A 22,840-nucleotide genomic window follows, 5' to 3' on the forward strand; every position below is an offset into this window, starting at 1 on the left:
TAATGACTAGAACTGGAGTTGTATAGATGTACGTACTTCCTCACTCCCTCGATCAACCGCTCTTCGTGCTGCTCCATCTTCGCTCGTGTTTTTAAAAATGGCGGTCGTGAAAACAAACCGAAGCGTAAGTGCGTGTACAGCGGATGTAGAGTCTGCAACGCTGTCTGCGAGGCTGTCTGCGGTGGTCACAATTTTTGGGAGGTGCGCGCAGAGCGTCTGCGAAGGGGGGGGGCTTCGCAGACGCTATCTGCGACGCCATCTGCGAGGACTGGGTTGTCGGCATAAATTGGCCCTGAGAGGACAGTGTTGAACTCCATATGCAGAAATTTTCGGTCCATGGCTGAACAAAGAGCCACAACCAATTCCTTTACTTTCTGCACAGTTACTGTCAGTTGGTGTTGGGCTGTCACCCACTGAAGACCTTTGCAAAGCAGGAGCATTTTGGAGGCTGTGACATAGCTGAAGGAGAGAAAACAGCAACTTTTAAAATTACGCTTTTTAAAAATTGTGGCATATTGCTTTTTCAATTTAGTTTTGTCAATCATATGTGTTGTTTCTGCAATGTATAATAGTGATTGAATAATAGTAGAGAAAAAAAACAATTGTCCAAGGTACCTGTCTGCACTTATCTCCACATCCACTGAATACAAACTGTTGTGATTCATTTTACAAGCTAATCTAACATTACATTCCTCAAGGACAGTTTGCTAGCTAGCAGCCGGTCACTGCACTCTAACCGCACTTGCTAATTGACGTGGTAGCTAAACCTGCTTGCTGTTTTTGTGACCACACCCCCAGAGCGAATATTCATGAGCGAGTTTGTGTGGTGTTTCTCCCAGTGGAAACCTACAGGAACCATTTGTGTGCCGCACACAGAGCGGGATTTTTTTTTTCTTCAATCAGAAATATTGGTAGGGACATGCCCATACCTAATTCTACGCCTGTGGTCTGTACAACAGAGCAACGTGTTATTGTCTTTCCCATTTAGTGGATCCCCTGGCTGGATAACTGTTGCATGCTGGGAGGCCCCGCCTCTGACAGAGAGCCGTGTGAGATGACAGAAAACAGCGCAGTGTTTTATTCAGTCAGTGGGTCAAGCTAATACTCTGGCGACTTCCCTGTGTTGATTAACAGTGCGTAAATGGCAAAATCGCAGTAAAAAAAAATTACCGAGTTCATGTTGATTTACCGTATGATAAGTCGGTATATCGAATATCGCGACCGGCCTACTCTCACCTAGTGAGGGGGAAAGGTATTGCTTGGTGATGGTTGATATATTCTCCAAGAGGATAGAAGTTTTCCGTACAGCAAAAAAGGACTCAGACGTGGTGGCCAAGGCCGATGGGATATAATTCCCCAATGGGGCATTCCAAGGAAGATTTCCAGTGATAATGGCATGCCATTTATAAGCCAGGCGTTAAAACAATGGGGTAATTATCTGGGAATAGACTTGAGACAACGTTGTGCATACCACCCTGCTAATGGAGGAACGGTAGAATGGGACATTGAAAAATAAACTGAGCAAATGCTGTGCTGAAACAGGACTAGGGTGGACAAAGGTCCTACCCATAGTATTAATGCAGATGAGAATGAGAGAAAGACCAAAGCATGGTTTGAGCCCCTTTGAGATATTGTTTGGAAGACCCCCAAACACAGGGATGGGTCCCATTATACCAGGATGCCCTGACCTTTCCTTATGTGATGCTGAATTACTGTGCAACCCTGTCTTCTGCTCTGAATAATATTCACAAACAGGTGAGATCAGCCTTACCAGTCCCGGCGCTGGGACCACTGCATGACCTGAAACCTGGTGATGGAGTGGTGATAAAGGACTTCAGAGGGACAAAGTGGAACAAGCCCAGGTGGACGGGACCATCCCAAATGCTGCTCACCACACAGTCAGCTGTAAAAGTGGACAACAGAGCCACGTGGGTACACGCCAGCCACTGCAGAAGAGTACCTGAACCAACAGACAAGCAGCACAAGGAGGCCCTGGTACAGGAAGGAGATTAAGACAGCATTCAAGAAGCCCTCAGGGGGCCTCATCGCACCGTGAGTGGACACTCTGCTATCAAGAGCCCCTTAGGGGGACCAACGAACACGAACAACGACACATTGACACACACAGCCACATGACAGACTGTGCATTCCAATGCATTCTTCATTCTGTACCTAATTGTGAACCTCATACATGGTATAAGTAGTATTTGCTAGTTTGTCCAGTGACGGAGATTAATGCACATATTACAGGAGCAGTGTCTGACACCACAGGTACTCCAGGGGGCAGACTTCTCAGCTGGAAAAATAAGATAAAGAGATCAAACTGTTAACTGGGTTCATGACATATTAAATGATCATTCCAATCACATGGAATGGACAGTAACCAGTAGGTGAACCCTGTATGACAGTATTATAGATTTAATGTTATTTACATGATAAAAGGGGGAATTGTAGAGTAAATTTTAGTGTCACACTGTTTTGTAATTTTCCTTTTCACTGAGCGTTTCCTCTTCAAGGACTAACGACTCAGAACATTCAGCACCGCAACATGTTAATCTTATCATGCTCGTTATGTGCGTAGCAGATGTGCGTACAAACCAGCGATTAGAGAAGATCCAATCAGCTTTAGAGCTGATTACGCTCCGGCATGTAATTGCAATAGATGTAATTGCAATAGATGTCTCCTTTTTATCTAGTAAAGAGTATATATAGATTTGAGAACAAAGGGACGGTATGAGTAGTGTGCTGAACTCCTTATCACCATGTGTCTATTTCTGCAATAAACCTTCTTTAACTTACAAAAGGACGAGACTGGTGGTGTTTGTCATTTTTCAACGACGTGTTGGAAAGAGCTTCAGGAGCAGCATCAGGGTCATTTCTGACTTTAATTTTAGTATAATGTGTTAAATGGATGTGAACAAGAAGTCAGGAAATGAGATGAGAGGAGAAATTTTTATTTTTTAATTTTGATCAAAAACACTTCCACTTTTGAGGTATTTATAGATTTATTTTTAGAATGTACTTACACACACACACACACACACACACACACACTTTTCCCCTTCTGCTTTTTCATCTTATCTTTGGGCATTTTTTGATCATTTTATTTTTACTGCTTGACCATTCTGTAGTTTATTAGATTATTATGGTTTCAGAATGGGATCAGAAATTTAAACATAAAGTAAGTAAACTATGTGCAAATATTACAACAAATTCAATATAAAATGTTTTTAAATTACAGTTACAGATAATGGATGGATGGTCAGATCAATTAATCACGTCAGAATCCTGTTCATGAGAGAGAGAGAGAGATGTGTTCATTGTTCATTTAAACTATCACTGGTAAGATTGTTCAAGTCTATACGCCCTGTAGGAAATACATTCACACGCACACACTGTTTCAAATCTCTTCACACTGAATAGCAATTTGCTAACATAGCCAGGCCACGCCTTACACATTACAAAAAAGGATCTCTCTCTCTCTGCCACACAGAACACAAACAGGAAGTTCATTTCAGAGAAAACGAAACTCAGCAGAAAGTTCAGAGTCTCTCTCAGTACAGGAAAATGGCAGAGGCTGGTGTTTCAGTGGATCAGTTCAGCTGTCCAGTGTGTCTGGATCTCCTGAAGGATCCTGTGACTATTCCCTGTGGACACAGTTTCTGTAAGGTGTGTATTAATGGCTTCTGGGATCAGGAGGATGTGAAGGGCGTCTACAGCTGCCCCCAGTGCAGAGTGACTTTCACTCCAAGGCCTGTTCTGTGCAGGAACAACATGCTGGCTGAAGTGGTGGAGAAACTGAAGAAGACTGAACTCCAAGCTGCTTCTCCTGCTCACTGTTACGCTGGACCTGGAGATGTGGAGTGTGATTCCTGCACTGGGAGAAAACGTAAAGCCACTAATTCCTGTCTGGTGTGTCAGGCCTCCTATTGTGAAGATCATCTTAAACCTCACTATCAGTCTCCTGCCTTTAAGAAGCACAAGTTAGTTGAAGCCTGTGCAGAGCTCCAAGAGAAAATCTGCTATGAACACGACAAACTGATCGAGATCTTCTGTCGTACTGACCAAAGCTTCATCTGTTATTTGTGTACAATGGATCAGCACAGAGGCCATGATACCATTGCAGCTAAAGCAGAAAGAAATGAAAAACAGGTGAGAACTGGACATCATTCTTCTTTTCCAAGTCATTTTATACAAATTCTATTTCTAATCTAATTTCTATTCAGTGGATTTAATTGGTTCTCTGACTGTCATTCTCTGTGAAGTAAATTTTTATTTCCAGTCAAACAGTAATATGTAAAGAAATGTTAAAGAGGTCAGACCAGTCAATGTGCTTTAAACACCCAACAACCTTTTTCCAGCATTTTACAGCTAAAGTGCTCACGTGACTGTGTTAAAGCTCTGTAACTGGATATCATATTTCATAACATTTAATGATCTACAGGTTAAAAAAAATCTTTATCTTTCTGAATGTGAGTGGATTTGTGGTCCATTTCTGAAAACTACTTTGGGATGAATGATCCCAATTCTGGAAAGTTCAAATCTCTGCAGAGATTTTGGTCAAAACTCGGCGTTAATGTCAACATTCACTAGATTGATGAAGTTCAATCACAATGTTCACTGATGGTTCCTTTAATCCAGTGGCAAAAAAAAAGCAAAGGGGAGTCCCATATACGTTTTCGTACATTGGGGGAGTGCCTGTTAGAGAGCGTACTTGTCCTGGGCCATCGGCATAGTGAGGTAGGGTGGCCAGTTCCTTTCCTCGCTGCCTTTAACTTCCCCAGTGTTTCCACCAGGTCCCCATTCACTGCTGGGTGGACAGGGAGCGAGCCCCAGATCCCCGTCGAGCTGAGGCTCGAACCAGGGACCGTTCGCTTAGCAGTCAAGCGCTCTAACCACTTGGCCACCTGCGCTCCTAATCCGGTGGAATTGGGTGTGGTTTTGAATGTACACACAGCACCTTAAAGAAGTAAACCTGAACAAATAAATAACTCCCATGAATCCAGATGTGCACTGTGCATGTCTCCCCCCTCTAAACTCACTGAGAAATAAAAGGGAACAGTGATGACGCGCACTGCTCTCAGATCAGTCTTCTTCTGTCAGGTTTTATGGCAGTTTACAAGCAAAGTGTATTACTGCCATCTACTGGACTGAGGTGCAATCAAATGGATGTCATTTCAAAGAAAAAATTGAATAAAAAAGAAAAACAACAAACTAAATCCTATTTGCTAATTTTGTTTCTTTGATAAATGTTATCATAGCACAAGTGATGTTTTCTGATCTCGGCTCACCTAATAAGGTGTCTAAAGAAAAGGCTTTCTTGACTGCGTTCACTTCCCTCTTCAGTTTTTCTCTTTGTCTGTAGAATTTTAAGCACCTTAAAAGAAGATGATCTACATCCTCTCTCATTCCACAAAGTTCACATTTTCCAGATGGATGTTTGTTCACAACGTATAAGCTGTTATTTAATCCAGTATGGCCTATTCTCAGTCTTGTAAACCAAACCTCCTCCTGTCTGTTTGGGTAACTCGGTTTGCTACTTGAGATATCTTTTTGTATATTATACAAGTGTCTACCTTTCTTCTCCTTATCCCATTCAGCTTGCCATATGTTAACTCTGTTTAATGAGTACCTTAAAGTGCATATCACGGGTAAATTCAGGAGCAAGATCAATGTAATTCTCCTATTTTATATTAAACTTTGGTCAAATATCTGTAACATTCTGCATTTTTTTTTTTTTTTTTACCTTGCACAATACCAGAAAAATTCAGTTGAAATCAAGCCATTTGAGGCGAATTGGTCCGCCTCTGAAAAAACTTGGCATTTGAATTTCCCGGGAAACATTGATTTTCGTGACGTCATCCGCGGGACACCTCCCTCTGAATCCTACATCAGCACTGGTTTGTTTCTGAGAAGACGACCTGGTGGTTTTCTGCAAATTTCTTCAACGTTATCGCGTAACTATTAAAATGGTTCATAGATGTATCATAGGAGGGTGTAGCAACACCAATCTTGATGGGATTAGTACTCATCGTTTTCCAAAAGACAGGACAGTGAGAGAGAAATGGGAGCGCTTGGTCTACACAGGCTGTGCACTGAAACCGTGCAAGCTCTCACATCCTGCCGGCGCTTCCGCAGGTGACGTCACGATTCTGGCTCCAGACTCCCTTGGGATTTTTCCAGATGCGTTTGGTTATTTTATTTTTTTCTGCTGTAGACAGATGGCCTTGTGCAAAATTACCCTTCTGGATGAGTGTGTAAAGGGACATACTTTCATATAAAAAAACCTAAATTGGTCCAGAATATGCACTTTAACTTCTGATCTACTGAGTGGAATACTTAACTGAACCTCCTCTTCTTTGGTTGCCTCTTTTGCCAGCTTGTCTGCTTCCTCATTGCCACCAACTCCTTTATGGGCTGGAACCCATACAAACTGGATTGATATTCCCTGTTGACTGATTGCAAATAAGATATTAATTTCATTCAATAAGTCCTGTCGACATGACGATTCTCCACTTTGAACAGATGTGAGAGATGACACAGAATCAGAACAAATAACTGCTTTAGGGGGCCTAGTTTCTTCTATCCACTGTAATGCAATAATAATGGCTGTCATTTCAGCTGCAAATATAGACAGATGATCTGATGTTCTCTTTTTAATAGAGATTTTGTAATCAGGGATATTAACTGCAATACCTCTTTTACCCTCTGAATCTTTAGATGCATTTATATAAACTTGTGTTGTATTATAGTACCTACTTCCTAAATGTTGCTCTACGTTCTGATCCACTCCTCCAGATTTAGCTATCTCTTTGGTTTCCTTGATCACCGTAGGGGAGCAAAACAACCAAGGTGGAGTTGTTACCAGGGGCACAGTCTTACTAAAATGATATCATCTATTCCCAATTGACTTGCTAATTTGTTACCATCCCATCCAAAGCTACAAATCTGGGATCTGCCATACTCCCAACACTCACTGAGAACTTTTTTTAGTAGGGTGTGATGCCTCATGTCCATTTAAATTAATCCAGTAAGCCATACTCAACTTAAGATGTCTGAGGCTTAAGGGCATTTCTCCTGATTCTACTTGCAACGCTGGTATGGAAGAAGTTCTAAATGCACCACAACATGTCCTGAGACTTTTAGCCTGCATTCTATTGAGTTCATTAAGCAATGTCTTAGATGCTGAAAGATACACAATACAGCCATAATCTGAAACTGATCTCATCAGTGCAATATAAATTCTTTTAAGGGACATCCCTGAGGCTCCCCAGTTGTACCCTGATAAACATTTCAAAACATTAATGCCCTTTTTGCATTTCTCAGTTATTTTCTGAATATGTTCCTTCAATGTTAACTTGACATCAAACCAAACTCCCAAGTACCTAACAATATTAACTTGCTCTAAGGACTGGTTATACAACTTAAGCTCTAGTGTGGGACTTACTCTTTTCTTTGAAAAACAAATAAATTGAGTCTTTTCTACAGACAAATGAAAACCCCACTCACGTGCCCATTTTTATACCTTGTTGTTAGCTCTAATATTGCATCTTGCATTTTAGTTCTAATATCAATATTTTGTCCTTTTATCCACAAAGCTCCATCATCAGCATATAATGCTCTATTGATTCTAATGTCATCTATTTTATTAAAAACATCATTAATGATAATGTTGAACAGTACTGGACTGCATACACTACCTTGAGATGTTCCATTTTCTATTGAATCGATGTTAGGGAAGTTAACCCCAACTCTTACTTCTACTGTTCTGTCCTTTAGAAAGTCTCTAATCCAGTTAAACATCTTACCACCAATACCCATCCTATTCAGCTTAATTAACAACCCCTCCTTCCATAGCATATCATATGCTTTCTCTATATCAAAGAATGTTGCTAAAACTGATTCGTTATTGACTTGTGCTTTCCTTATTGCATTTTCTAAACATACAATAGGGTCCACTGTAGTACGTCCACTACGGAACCCACTCTGGTGTGGGGAGACAAGACCTCTTTTTTTCAATTTCATACACTAGCCTTCTAGTGATCATTCTTTCCATAATCTTACATAAATTAGATGTTAATGCTATTGGCCTATAACTTTTAACTTCAGTTTTATCCTTCCCTGGTTTTCCAATCGGAACCACTACAGAATGTTTCCAACACAAAGGCAATCTACCTTGCTCCCAAATCTTATTAAAAAGGCTTAAAATTACATATTTAGCCACGTCATTGAATTCATTAATCATTTTATAACATATACCATCTTTCCCTGGTAAAGTGTTCCTAACCTCATTTAATGCTCTCCTAAGCTCAAATAATGTAAAATCCTTATCAAGTACACTCTCACTTATTACCTGCTTTTCCAGTAATCCTCTATTCTCATCTATTACTTTAACTCTCCAAGACAATTCATCATCAGTTAAGTTCTGTGAACTATGAACCTTAACAAAACCTTTCGCAAGCATCTCTGCTTTCTCTTGATGAGTTACTGCCTCCACATCATTGTTTTTAATCACAGGTAAGGAAAACTCCCTTCTAAGGGCCAATTTATGCTGACAACCCAGTCCTCGCAGATGGCGTCTGCGAAGCCCCCCCACTTCGCAGACGTTCTGCGCGCACCTCCCAAAATTTGTGACCACTGCAGACAGCCTCGCAGACAGCATCGCAGACAAGAGGGCTCTGATTGGTCCACTCTACATCCGCTGTACACGCACTTCCGCTTCCCTACTTCCCCGGTTTGGTTTGTTTTCACGACCGCCATTTTTAAAAACACGAGCAAAGATGGAGCAGCACGAAGAGCGGTTGATCGAGGAAGTACGTACATCTATACGACTCCAGTTCTAGTCATTATAAGGACAGCGGTGTTGAATGACCTGTTGCTCAGTAACGGGAAGATAAACACTCCACTAACCACACCCACCAACTACTCCTAGAGATTTCGCGACTTCGCGCCCCCTTGCGTTGTGGCGGTGAATCACATCGCGCACGCCTATTACTCCCCACTCAACGATAAATTACAACTGTCAGCGAAAAGCGATCTGTGAAAGCCTTGTCGCAAGAGCATGCAGAGGCCTTAATGCCTCCCATCTTTTTAATCACGCTCCAAATATCATCCACTTTGACTTCCGCCCCTATTTTAGAACAGAAATCATGCCAATATTTCCTTTTATCTTCTCTTATAATTCTTTTAACCTTTTGAATGTTTTTTTTTTTTTGTATTCCATTAAATTGGTATAGGAATAGTTTGATTTAACAATTTTGAAAGCTTTATTTCTAGCTTTAATTGCTTCCTTACAATCATCTGACCACCAAGGTACCATTCTCTTTTTCCTCATCCCAGAAGATTTGCCAAGAACCTCTTCTGCTGACTCATAATATATTTGTAATGATTGAGTTTAACTCAGAGCGGCACGGTGGTGTAGTGGTTAGCGCTGTCGCCTCACAGCAAGAAGGTCCGGGTTCGAGCCCTGTGGCCGGTGAGGGCCTTTCTGTGCGGAGTTTGCATGTTCTCCCCGTGTCTGCGTGGGTTTCCTCCGGGTGCTCCGGTTTCCCCCACAGTCCAAAGACATGCAGGTTAGGTTAACTGGTGACTCTAAATTGAGCGTAGGTGTGAATGTGAGTGTGAATGGTTGTCTGTGTCTATGTGTCAGCCCTGTGATGACCTGGCGACTTGTCCAGGGTGAACCCCACCTTTCGCCCGTAGTCAGCTGGGATAGGCTCCAGCTTGCCTGCGACCCTGTAGAAGGATAAAGCGGCTAGAGATAATGAGATGAGACATACCATCTAGCATCTCTCTCAAGATTCTTTTACCAGGGTTATAAAAGTTCATAATTTTAATCTTAGTTTTACCGACCCAAATCTCAACCAGAACTGCTTCAACCTCTTTATCTATATTTAAAGCTCTGTAATTAAACCCCTGCTGAATAAATGTGGCCACTCCACCTCCTGCAGTATCCCTGTCTTTACGCACTGCTAGGTATCCATATATTATTAAATCAAGTGATGGTTTTAACCAGGTTTCCTGTATACAGATAATGTTTGGTTTAACAACTTGTTCCTCAATAAAGTGTTTTAGTTCCTGACCATTAGCAATTAAGCTCCTGGCATTCCACTGTAGAATAGATAAAGTCATTATTAACTGCCACGTGGTGCTTGACTATCAGATACCCCTAATACCATATTGTGAATGGAATCAACTGACAATTCATGAATCTCTAGATAATTTTCCACTGCTTTTTAAATTATTTTAATTCTATCAATTCTACTTGCTACTTGGGCTGAGCAATTAACCACTTCCACCATAAAAGCAATTAATTTTTTCTTCTCCACAATTAAAGTCTCTTCAGTTACTTTACAGCTTTTCAGAGTCATTTGAGTTTGACTCGGGGGTAAAACTACAGGAGTCATACTTCCTTTAACCCTTGATTTTACTTGGTTTTCTTTGTCAACCTTTTTAATAGCTTCAGCATAAGTAACGGTGTCTTTCACCTTTACACTTTGCACTTGAATTGCTCTTTTATACATCTCGCACCCTTTATAGGCCGCACTGTGTTCACCTTCACAGTTACAGCACTTGATTTTTGTTCCTTCCTCACATTTGCCATATTCATGTTTGCCTCCACATCTAGCACACCTAGGTTTTGACTTGCACACAGAAGAAATGTGTCCATATCGCTGACATTTAAAGCATCTAATTGGTGGTAATTCCATTTACCTGACTTATCTTCACCTTCACTTTTATAGTACTCTCACTGTCATTCTCTTCTGAAAACTCCTCCAAATCATTAGTTTCACACTCATCTAGAACTCCTTTCAATCCATGATCGCACCCCAGTCCACCAAACGCCAGTTGCAATGAATCTGGCGGCTCTTTCACATTCCCGGAAGCACTCATCGCGTTTTTTCTTAGATCAGTCTGTCTGTGAATCCCATTGAAAGTCACAGCTGCCTTTTGAACAGTTTCACTCCAGAGAATATTGCTGAACTACCTTGATGTTTCTGTCACACAAATAACATTGAAATAACAATCAGTTGACATTTTCACAGAAAACTAAACTTATAATATCATAAGTGGTGTAAACATATGAAGATAGAAGTCACTTCATTTTGGGTGTCTTTTAATTTTAGTTAGTTCTAGAGGCGATATTTCTAGTTTTCATTGAAATGTTTTTATTGACTTTTTTTTTTTTTTCTTTTTGGTTATAATTGTGTTGAAGATGATGAAATGTATTTAAAATGGTTTTTTATTTGTTCTCAGAATGAGCTAAAGGAGGAGCAGATGAAATCCCAGCAGAGGATCCAGGAGAAGCAGAAGGAGGTGCAGGAGCTGAAACAGACTGTGGACACTATTAAGGTGAGGAGTGAAAAGTCGCTGTGTTTCAATTAACCTGCTTAAAGGAGATGCGCAGAACCATGGCCTCATTTTTTTGTTCATAAATGCCTTGAGACCCCAAGAATGGCACAGGAATAGTTTTAAGCGGTAACAATAAATCTAATATCGTAATATTTATGATTAAAATGATTCATATAGGTAGCAGCCTGAGTGAATGACCTTGACGTCTGTAACGTCACAGCAGGAAGGCTATCGGTCTCATCGCCATTTCCGCTATACTAAAACACAGAGCTAACTGCAACTTCCAGCTTCCGTTTTGAGCTAATTTATCACCATGCCATGTAGATTTGTTGCTGGCCGGTGCAGCAACATGACAGAAGGTGGATTTATGTTGCATTCATGGCCCAAAAATGTTCAAACTGCAAAGATTTGGATGCATTTTGCGAGAAGTTCACAGGCACATTCGGCGTCTATGAAGTGGTCTCTCCTCTGCTCTGCACATTTTACTGAAGACTCGTACGGAACCTCTGATCTGTTGAGGAGCGTTGGCTATAAGCCAGTTTTGAAAGAGGGTGCAGTATCAACAATTAAATAAAACTATGAGAAAAGGAAAAATTTTTAAAAAAAAAGGAAAGTAAGTTCAGTGGCACGAGCTCTCCCACAGTTTGAGCTGAGGGTTGTTGGTAAAACCCAGGATGGAACGGGACGTGACATATTATCGCTCAGGCAGTGACCTCCCCGTGGTTGTTTCTAATACCGGCGATGTCCCGTCCTGGGTTTTAGTAATTGCCTGAGCTGAGCAGTAATGGTGGAGTACTCAGTATGGAGAAAATGGAGAATGAATGGAGCAGCCGTCTGATTTCTAAACTGGATATTGTTGCCATCTCGCCCTTGCGTGGAAGAAGCGAATGAATGGAGAACTGAATGAACAACTGAACGTCAGATTGTTTCAAAACAATCGGCCACAAGTTCAGCCTTCAAGAAGCGAGAACACAGACGGGCAAGCTCCGACTGTCATTTGGATACAAAACAACAAAAACAACACGTTTACCTGCATTTAGATTAATACATGTAACTTGTATTGTGTATTTAAGTTACCGGTCTAAGATTTATTTAATTTGCTTCAGAATGTGATTGTCTCAGTTCATCTGATTATTTAATGAGCCTTTTACGTTTTATCAGTGAAAAATAGATGCATGTGGGCGGCACGGTGGTGTAGTGGTTAGCGCTGTCGCCTCACGGCAAGAAGGTCCGGGTTCGAGCCCCATGGCCAGCGAGGGCCTTTCTGTGCAGAGTTTGCATGTTCTTCCCGTGTCCGCGTGGGTTTCCTCCGGGTGCTCCGGTTTCCCCCACAGTCCAAAGACATGCAGGTTAGGTTAACTGGTGACTCTAAATTGACCGTAGGTGTGAATGTGAGTGTGAATGGTTGTCTGTGTCTATGTGTCGTCCCTGTGATGACCTGGCGACTTGTCCAGGGTGTACCCCGCCTTTTGCCCGTAGTCAGCTGGGATAGGCTCCAGCTTGCCCGCGACCCTGTAGAACGGGATAAAGCTGCTAGAGATAATGAGATGAGAATGAATAGATGCATGTACATGTATGTTGCATAAGTTATAACACCTATCCTGTTTTAATGAGTCAACCCACAATCAATGAAGTCAAATCAGTCTTATTTGAGCAAGTCGGTAATGGTATTTCTTACTTTCACCATACATTTTTATTTATATGACTTTGGTCTATAGCTGTCAAAGGCCTCGGCCTTAAAACCGGTTCCCGCAGTGACCTCACGCGCTCAGGGCTGGCTGGCTCAGCGGGGCAGCTCCAATGCCAAATTTGCGGTCGAGTTTAACTCTCAAAAAAATATGTGATTCCCATTTATGCAGCATACAAGAGTCAAGGATGGAGATACTATCCACTCAGAAATGTATTTAAAAATAAAGGTTCTGCGTATCTCCTTAAAATAGTGAACTAAAAAAACGAGGAATGAAAACCCGGGGTTTAACAAAAACAACTCAAATATCTCGAGAGAGAGTTTATTTTTACAGAGTATCCCATTAGACCTCCATTTTGTGTGTGTGTGTGTGTGTGTACTAACAGAAGCGTTCACAGGCAGCAGTAGATGACAGTGAGAGGATCTTTACTGAGATGATCAGCTCCATGGAGAAAAAGCGCTCGGAGATGATGGAGCTGATCAGAGCTCAGGAGAAAGCTGAACTGAGTCGAGCTGAACGACTCCTGAAGCAACTGGAGCAGGAGATTGCTGATCTTCAGAGGAGAGTCACTGAGCTGGAGCAGCTTTCACACACACATGATCACGTCCACTTCCTCCAGGTAACACTCACTGTCTGATCTACAGAGGGCGCTGTTCCTCACAAAGTTTCCTCCTAAAAGCTCATTACAGCAACAATAAATGTTCCTGTCTGAGATCCCAAGTGTGTCTTTGGTCTGATTCAGTCTGAGATTCATTCGTTCCTCTCCTACACTTTTCTCCTTCTCTATTCTGTGTTTCCTCTCTGTAGAGTTTCCCGTCTCTCTGTGTTTCTCCTGGATGTGACGACTCACCCAGCTTCACTGTCAATCAACATCTCTCATTTGATGGAGTGAGGAAATCTCTCTCAGATCTGAAAAAACGAGTCGAGGAAATCTGTGAGGAGGAATTCAATGTAATCCATCCACAAGGTAAACAAACAAACATTTGTTCTGTATCACAGTAAAGAGAGCCATAAAATTAATGTAACGGAAATAAAACGTAAGCAGGAACAAAACTGCATCAAATCACAAAGCATTAGTATTAAGGCCAATTTATGCTGACAACCCAGTCCTCGCAGATGGCATCGCAGATGGCGTCTGCGAAGCCCCCCCCCTTCGCAGACGCTCTGCACGCACCTCCCAAAAATTGTGACCACCGCAGACAGCCTCGCAGACGAGGGCTCTGATTGGTCCACTCTACATCCGCTGTACACGCACTTCCGCTTCCCTACTTTCCCGGTTTGTTTTGTTTTCACGACCACCATTTTTAAAAACACAAGCGAAGATGGAGCAGCACGAAGAGCGGTTGATCGAGGAAGTGAGGAAGTACGTACATCTATACGACTCCAGTTCTAGTCATTATCAGTAACTGGAGGATAAACACTCCACTAACCACACCCACCAACTACTCCTAGCGATTTCGCGACTTCACGCCCCCTTGCGTTGTGGTGGTGAATAACATCGCGCACGCCTATTGCTTCCCGCTCGACGATAAATTACAACTGTCTGCGAAAAGCTATCTGCGAAAGCCTTGTCGCAAGAGCATGCAGAGGCCCTTAGCCTCAGAAATTCATCTCATCTCATTATCTCAAGCCGCTTTATCCTGTTTTACAGGGTCTTGGGCAAGCTGGAGCCTATCCCAGCTGACTACGGGCGAAAGGCGGGGTACACCCTGGACAAGTCGCCAGGTCATCACAGGGACGACACATAGACACAGACAACCATTCACACTCACATTCACACCTACGGTCAATTTAGAGTCACCAGTTAACCTAACCTGCATGTCTTTGGACTGTGGGGGAAACCGGAGCACCCGGAGGAAACCCACGCGGACACGGGGAGAACATGCAAACTCCACACAGAAAGGCCCTCGCCGGCCACGGGGCTCGAACCCGGACCTTCTTGCTGTGAGGCGACAGCGCTAACCACTACACCACCGTGCTGCCCGCCTCAGAAATTACATGTGCAAATTACAAATAAATTTCCCAGATAAACAGGACCTTAATCACAAATCCACAAACTAATCTTATTGAACTTTACACATAACAAATATGATGAACATTAGATCAGAACCGAGGCCTTAATTCCTCCATAAAATCCATCAGAAAGTAAAAACACACACATTGTCAGAGCTTCAGCTGGGAAAAGTTTTTTGCTTCTCATGATTCTTACATTCAAATGCTGCACAGTGTGATGACATTTTGGCCGATCTCTAAATCGTGTCTGACTGAGAGCAGTGAGGAATCTAATTTTTCATTTTCATGCTTTAAACTGTTTTCGTGTCATTTTTCAGTCTCCATTTTGTCTCTGTGTCTCTACAGCTGCAGCAGTTCACATGATTTTACCCTCAAAACCAAAGAGCAGAGAAGATTTCCTGCAGTGTAGGTGTAACACACACACACACACACACACACACACACACACTCTCTTCAACTCAGAGGAGGACCGCCCACATGATGGTCTTTCTTTTGACCTACAACACACAGAATGTGTATCAATAATAGTTTATTTATATCACACACACAAATCTAATACATACGAAGGATAAAATTCTGCCTAGAAATAACTAGTAATCTAATCTCACTCGGCAGAAAAAAAATAATGGATTACTGTTATAAAGAAGAAAGCTAGTTGCACAGAGGCACAATGATAAAATACAATATTTCAACAAATAAAAAAACAAATAAAAAAGAGGGAAAGAATGAAATGACAGTGTGAGGAAAAGAGAAAGGAATGCTGATCTGAAGCAGTAATCGTACTTTTGATAGAACGCTTGAAATTGCTGAAGCTAAGACTCTGGAAAGATTCATCAATACTGTTCCAGAGAGCAGCAGCTTTGAAGCGAATATTAAACTTGCCATCGTTAGTTCTGGCTGAAGGAACACAAAATGAAGATCTCGAAGCCAGTCAAGTTTTATACTTGTGCCTTGATGCTAAAAGTGTCAAAAAGTTATCAAAGGCAGGCACCAAATAAACTAGAATGAAATTTAAACATAAAAATCCTGTTTAAGTAATCTATAAAATCAGAGAATTTCATCATCTCCAGCTTTTTAAAAATAGGAGGTGTGTGTTCATTAAAAGAAGCTAAATTAATAATTCTGACAGCTTTCTTCTGGAGTCCGGTTATCGGTCGAAGGGTAGCCTCATAAGTATTACCCCAAACTGTAACACCATATATTAAAAAAGAATAAATAAGAGAGTAGTACAGCTGAGTTAGAATACTTTGAGAAACATAGTGATGAAGCTCAGCAATAATTCCAAAGTCTCTGGAGATTTTCTTGCTCTACTGGTGGATGTGTTTCCTCCTGATGAGGTGAGAGTCGAAAACTACTCCAAGATACCTGATGTGGTTCTTCTGTTTAATCGGCTTATAATTAATTTTCAGGAAATGGTTCTGCTCAATTTCTTTTGGGGTGGATTAAAAAAGAACAAAATTTGTTTTGTCAACATTCAGAGAGAATTTATTTGCACAAAGCCACGCGATGATATCAGAATTACTTTATTAATCCCCGGAGGGAAATTCAAATTTGCAACCAAGCTCCCGAATATTGACCAATTCAGAATTTACCCTGGCTTCTAGAGAATCTAAAGATGAATCTGCCAGGAATAAATTTGAGTCACCTGCAAAAAGTTGAAAATCAAATATATTGGAGCAGTTCATGAAATCATTTATGTATAAGAGAAATAGAAGGGGGCCATGAAGGGAACCCTGTGGTACTCCACATGAAATTAGTAAAGAGCTGGATGAAATATTACCAATTGAAACAAACTGATGTCTATTTGATAGATATGAGGCAAACCAATCATGGACAATCCCACGGATGCCATAAGAATATAACTTTGTTTACAAAATATCATGATCTATGCCATCAACGGCTTTACTCAGACAAAGAATGATACCACAGGAAAATTTGCCATCTTCAATTGCTCTTTGGATTTTATCAGTGATTTAGTAAAAGTGCATGTTCTATAGATCTGTTGTCATGGAAACCAAACTGACCAGAATATATTAAATCAAACTTCTCTCGATATGTATTCAGCCTATTTTACATGAGTTTTTCTAATATTTTTGATAAAAATTGACAAAAGAGAAATTGGTCTATGATTAGAAGTTAACAGTTGAGCTCCTGCTTTAAACACGGGTCTGACACGAGCAAGTTTAAAAGAATCAGGAACAGTACCAGAAGTAAAGGAGAAGTGATGTAGGATCTCCACAGGCTTTGAGATTGAGTTTAATATCTTGAACAGGGCTACAGAAATACTAAAGGGGCCACAAGCCTCTCCGGACTTGAGCCGGAGAAAAAAGCCTTGAATTTCTTGTCCATGTAGGACTAAGAAGAAAGCTGTCGCTTGTCAGAGAAGCAAGAAAATCTGAAAATATTTTGTTGACCTTTGGTATTGTTTGGCTGATACTTTTACCAATGTCTGCAAAATAAACATTGAACTCATTTGCTAGATCCTTTTACCTATAGGAGTCAAATGGTTTAGCTTATTTCTCTACACTTTGTACTGAGCATACAGGCACTGATTTCTCATTTTGATCGATTTTTCTATACAATTTGATTTTATAACTCATTGTTCTAAGACTGAAGGGAAATCCAAGGTTCAGATTTTAGTTTGATTTCCTTCCTTGACATGGTTTTTCAGATGAACATGAGCGGTAATAATTTCATCAGAGTTTTCAGGAAAGCTGGAGAATGTCATGAATATCAGGCTCACCATCGGACTGGCTAGAGCAGTCAATTTGTTGAAAACCATAAATAAATGCATCTTCACTGAACCATATGAAATCCATCCATTATCCATAACCGCTTAACCTGTGCAGGGTCAGCTGGGATAGGCTCCAGCTTGCCTGTGACCCTGCACAGGATATTTAAGTGAATTAAAATATATATTGTCAATAAACATGGCTGAAACGAATAGGAAGATAAAGTATTGATAAATTCACCTGTAGGTATCCGAGTGTCTGAATTCATCAGATTTAAGTTTAGGTTGCTCACAAAAATACAAAGCTTTGACTCCTCATGGATTTTATCAATTATTATTGAAAGCTTATCCAGAAATGGCTGAAAAGAACTGTTTTGGTGTCTGTATCTCACACCACAAACTATGTTCTTACTGCCTTCATTATGGAGCTCAACAGAAACTGATCCGTCTTGATCAGAAGTATTAAGGTCATCTCTTAGATTATAACTTCAGGAATTTATGAAGAGTCCAATTTAGAGTGTTGGGAAATGTAATTAAAGCCAGGTAAGTAAAAATTGACAAAACTATCTTTGAGTTGAATGCCAGGTTTCTGAAAGGCAAAGGATCTTCAATAGATGATCTAAAATACTATGTCTTGAAATTCATCAAATTTAGCTGAGAGGCTCCTGATAATATAGTGAAGGAAAGAGAACAACTTGTCAGATAAACAAGAAGATAGTCATCTATATCCCCCGCCCTACATACCAACTATATACCAAGTTTCAAGATATTGTCACGTTTTTCAAGTTCTGCTGCAGGAAACCAACCCTACCTCTTTACACTGACCTCAGCAGCCCATGACATAAACCCACCGGACCTTTGGTCCAGGTGAGCTAAAAATTAAAATTTCACATTTCTTTGTATCAAAAGGCACATACACTTTACTTCATCAACACATATACCAACTTTCAAGACCAAACCACTCATAGTTTTCAAGTTCTGCTCTGAAAACCAAACCTACCCTAGAGACCAAGTCTGAAATTGTTTCCATGGAAACATGAAAAATTAAAATTTCTCAAATTTCTTAGTATGAAAAGGCACATCTACATCACCTTGTTAACATGTATACCAAGTTTCAAATCATGAATAGTTTTGGATGTATGCTCCAGAAACAAACATTGCTCAAAGTCAAAATCTATTACTATGTAAAAATTTGAAAAATACTTTTTTTCAAAAATAGCAAAAGGCACCGTTTCACATGTTGCTTGATATGTATACAAAGGTTCATGAAGATATCTCCAGTAGTTTTAAAGATATGGCCCAGAAACGAAAAGGTGACCAGATGGACGGATGGATGGACGGAACCTGTTTCTATATCCTTCTCCAACCTTCGTTTGGGTGGGGAATAATTACGAAGTTCTTGAGAAGAATGAAATTCGTGTGGGGAATAGTACCTAGAATTAATATGACGAGTATTCACGTCAGGATTGAAATCATTTAGGTTTGGTGATAATTCTAATCATCATAATTAATCTAATAATAATTCTAAGCAGGAACAACGTCAGCTTGATTCACGCACAATTATACTGACAAAGTTGAGGTCAAAACAGAAAAAGACGCCACGATACAACACTAAAGATTGAAGTAGTTTGTGTGTACAGAATGCTGAGGGAAAAGGGAGGAAAAGAAAAAAAAATGGCTGAATGTGAAAGCTGTTTGGAGTGGTTCCATCAGGAATGTGAAGCGACCCCAGGGCCTGTTTTTCACGATGGGGGGCAGCAACTGCAGAATCTAAAGGGGATGAGGTGCAGTGGGTGAAGACGGACCACCAAAAGCAAGATTTTGTTCATTAACTTGGTTATTAATGCATAAACAACATTTGATTTTTTTTTCTTTCTTTCGCCTCGACTGTCGTGACATGCGTGGATTAAATGTACATTATCCTCGATGCGTCAAGTTGGAGCTTAATCTTATTTTTATGTAATAAAAAAGGGCTTCATATTTAACAACAAATGCACTGGACTTGGAAAACTGATCTACATTCCTCGCCACAGTTTATTAACACATCAGCACCATCTTTTAAACTTGAATGGTCTTCAGAAGTCACAAATCTAAGCTTGAAGGTTGATTTTATAGACATGGTATCTACATTTTAAGCTGGGATTTTATAAAGCTCATGAGCTGACATCGTTACTGCTGAGAATTATGGTGATGACACGATCAATCTCAGAATTCCAGACATGATAAACAAAAGTACAACACTTATTCAGAAGGTCATTAAAGGAACCGCCTCGATCCAAACACAGTGAGGAGAAATCCTGTTCCTCAATAAAAATCAATAAAGGTTCTCTGAAATGTTACTACGGCTACAGAAGGACTCTGAATCCAACACACACACGTTATCCTCTTCATGTTTATCTAATCCTTTTCCTGTGCAGACACAATTATACTGAGCATAAATTCATACAGAGACTCTGTGTGTGTGAGAGAGAAAATAAGAGTACTGAATAACAAAGGTATATAAAAAACTAATGTTTATAAGTTATTTTAAAATGGAAAACTGTGTGAATAATAATGTAAAGTGTCAGAACACTTGTGATGTAGGAATTAAAACATGCTGTACATTTCTCTGAACAGTAGGTGTCGCTAGTGAACTCTGTTGAATGAGACTTCGAGTCATGAATCTTTTCGTGAATCACAACCACTGAGCTCTATATAAAACCTGGAGGGCTCCGAACCCATTCCCCTCTGTAGGGACGAGTGACGCCATCTGGACGCCATCTTACCACTCACATCGCGTGGATTTGGTTTGTGTGTTAAACCGTCGTCTCATCTCATTATCTGTAGCCGCTTTATCCTGTTCTACAGGGTCGCAGGCAAGCTGGAGCCTATCCCAGCTGACTACAGGCGAAAGGCGGGATTCACCCTGGACAAGTCGCCAGGTCATCACAGGGCTGACACATAGACACAGACAACCATTCACACTCACATTCACACCTACAGTCAATTTAGAGTCACCAGTTAACCTAACCTGCATGTCTTTGGACTGTGGGGGAAACCAGAGCACCCGGAGGAAACCCACGCGGACACGGGGAGAACATGCAAACTCCGCACAGAAAGGCCCTCGCCGGCCACGGGGCTCAAACCCGGATCTTCTTGCTGTGAGGCGACAGCGCTAACCACTACACCACTGTGCCGCCATGAGAGATGACGATGACGATGATAATAATAATAATAATACAAAAGGCTGTACAATACTTCCTTTCTATTTTGGACAGCTGTTGAAACAGGATTATTTTCTCATGTTATTTGCCATTTTCACTTCATTCTCACAGTCATGTCTTAACAGTATTTATTCATCACATAATTCACTGTCATTTTAGACACAAACGATTCAATTTTGATGCTTTTTCTTTTTAAGACGACACAGTGTTTAGCAAATGGGGTAACTTTTAACGTGGTAAACAAATGTAATAAGAAATACAGCGTCTGACAGTATGGATGTCGGATGCACCATCTGGCCAAATGCTCAGTGAGATGACGACTGGACTGAACCCACACTCCACAAGCAGTTAACAAAACTCATCTTGCATAGGCGTGAATTATTTTATTTTCCAATGCATACATCATTCATAATTCTGATTAAAGTTGCATTTGTTTACCACATTAAAAGTTGCCCCATTTGCTGAACAGTGCATGGACTTAAAAAGAAAAAGCTTCATTCTCACATGTTTTAACAGTATTTATTGGTCACAATTTTGCTAATTGAATCTTTTTGTGTCTAAAATGTGACCAATAAATACTGTTAAAACAGAGGGGAATGGGTTCGGAGCCCTCCAGATTTTATATAGAGCCGAGGCCTCTTTCATCATCGGTCACATGGTTCGTCTGCCACGCCCCCTTCTTCTCCGGAGCCTCACGACAGACAGGTGTCTCACACACACTTCTTATAAATCCTGTGATTAACATCTAACCTGTGGATATTTTATTGTTTTAGATTTCTGTTATCTGACTCTGGATCCAAACACAGTAAATCCTGAACTCATTCTGTCTGAGAAGAACAGAGCGGTGACACGCAGTGGGACAGAACAGAGATACTCTGATCATCCAGAGAGATTTGACTCCTGGCGGCAGGTGTTGTGTAAGGAGAGTGTGTGTGGACGCTGTTACTGGGAGGTGGAGCGGAGGGGTGCTGTGGACATATCAGTCTCATATAAAGAGATCAGCAGGAAAGGACGGGGTAATGAGTGTGTGTTTGGACGCAGCAGTCAGTCCTGGAGTCTGGAGTGCTCTTCTTCCTCTGTCTGTTTCCGACACAACAACATTCAGACTGATCTCCGAGGTGCATCATCCTCCAGAATAGGAGTGTATGTGGATCACAGTGCAGGAACTCTGTCCTTCTACAGCGTCTCTGACACGATGAGGCTCCTCCACAGAGTCCACACCACATTCACTCAGCCTCTATACGCTGGGGTCTGGATGTGGCTTTCTGACTCCTCTGTGAGGTTTTGTGATCCGATGAAAAAATGAAATGTTGGTAAAAGTTGAAATGTTGAGTAAAATTATAACTGAGGTGTCAGATTGAATTTCTCCCTGAAATACAAAGACACTTTTGTGTGCAGAAACTGTGGCACTAATGAATTATTATTTTCAGAGTGCATCTGTTTTTCAGATTAATAAAAAAAATAAGTTACATAAATGTCTTAATGCAGAATATAAGATGTTTCTAGAAAAAAATTCAGACTATTTCAAATGTCTGCACTATTATGAGATTTATTACACTGATATGAAAGTTTAGAATGTCTCAAATTCTGTTTTTTCTTTGGCAAAATCTGTTTTTCAGAAATAAAACTTCCTCAAACTACTGCGTCTTTCTGTCCTGCTGCTGGTGGAAACACACCCTACTGTGTGTAAGAACACTTTTAACAGTTTTGTGTCTTGAACCATTTTCTGTTAAAAAAAAAAGAACAATTACACTCACTGTATTCAGATGCCTTCAAAAAAAATAGAGTCAAAATTTGTTAATGGGTAATAATGGTGAGACACGTATAAAAAATCATCTTCATCCACTATTTTA

At 40.7% G+C, this 22,840-nt stretch overlaps 1 protein-coding gene across 1 annotated transcript; it reads left to right on the top strand.

The window, feature by feature from the left end:
- The first annotated feature begins 3,567 nt into the window (after window positions 1–3,567).
- Window positions 3,568–22,341, top strand: LOC132864415 (tripartite motif-containing protein 16-like). Its single transcript, XM_060897833.1, has 6 exons — window positions 3,568–4,152; window positions 11,257–11,352; window positions 13,426–13,659; window positions 13,848–14,007; window positions 15,399–15,458; window positions 21,761–22,341. The coding sequence occupies exons 1-6, from the start codon at window positions 3,568–3,570 to the stop codon at window positions 22,291–22,293; spliced, it is 1,668 nt and encodes a 555-aa protein (XP_060753816.1). The 3' UTR covers window positions 22,294–22,341.
- The last annotated feature ends 499 nt before the right edge of the window (window positions 22,342–22,840 follow it).

Source organism: Neoarius graeffei, chromosome 17, assembly GCF_027579695.1.
Source record: "Neoarius graeffei isolate fNeoGra1 chromosome 17, fNeoGra1.pri, whole genome shotgun sequence".
NCBI lineage: Eukaryota > Metazoa > Chordata > Actinopteri > Siluriformes > Ariidae > Neoarius > Neoarius graeffei.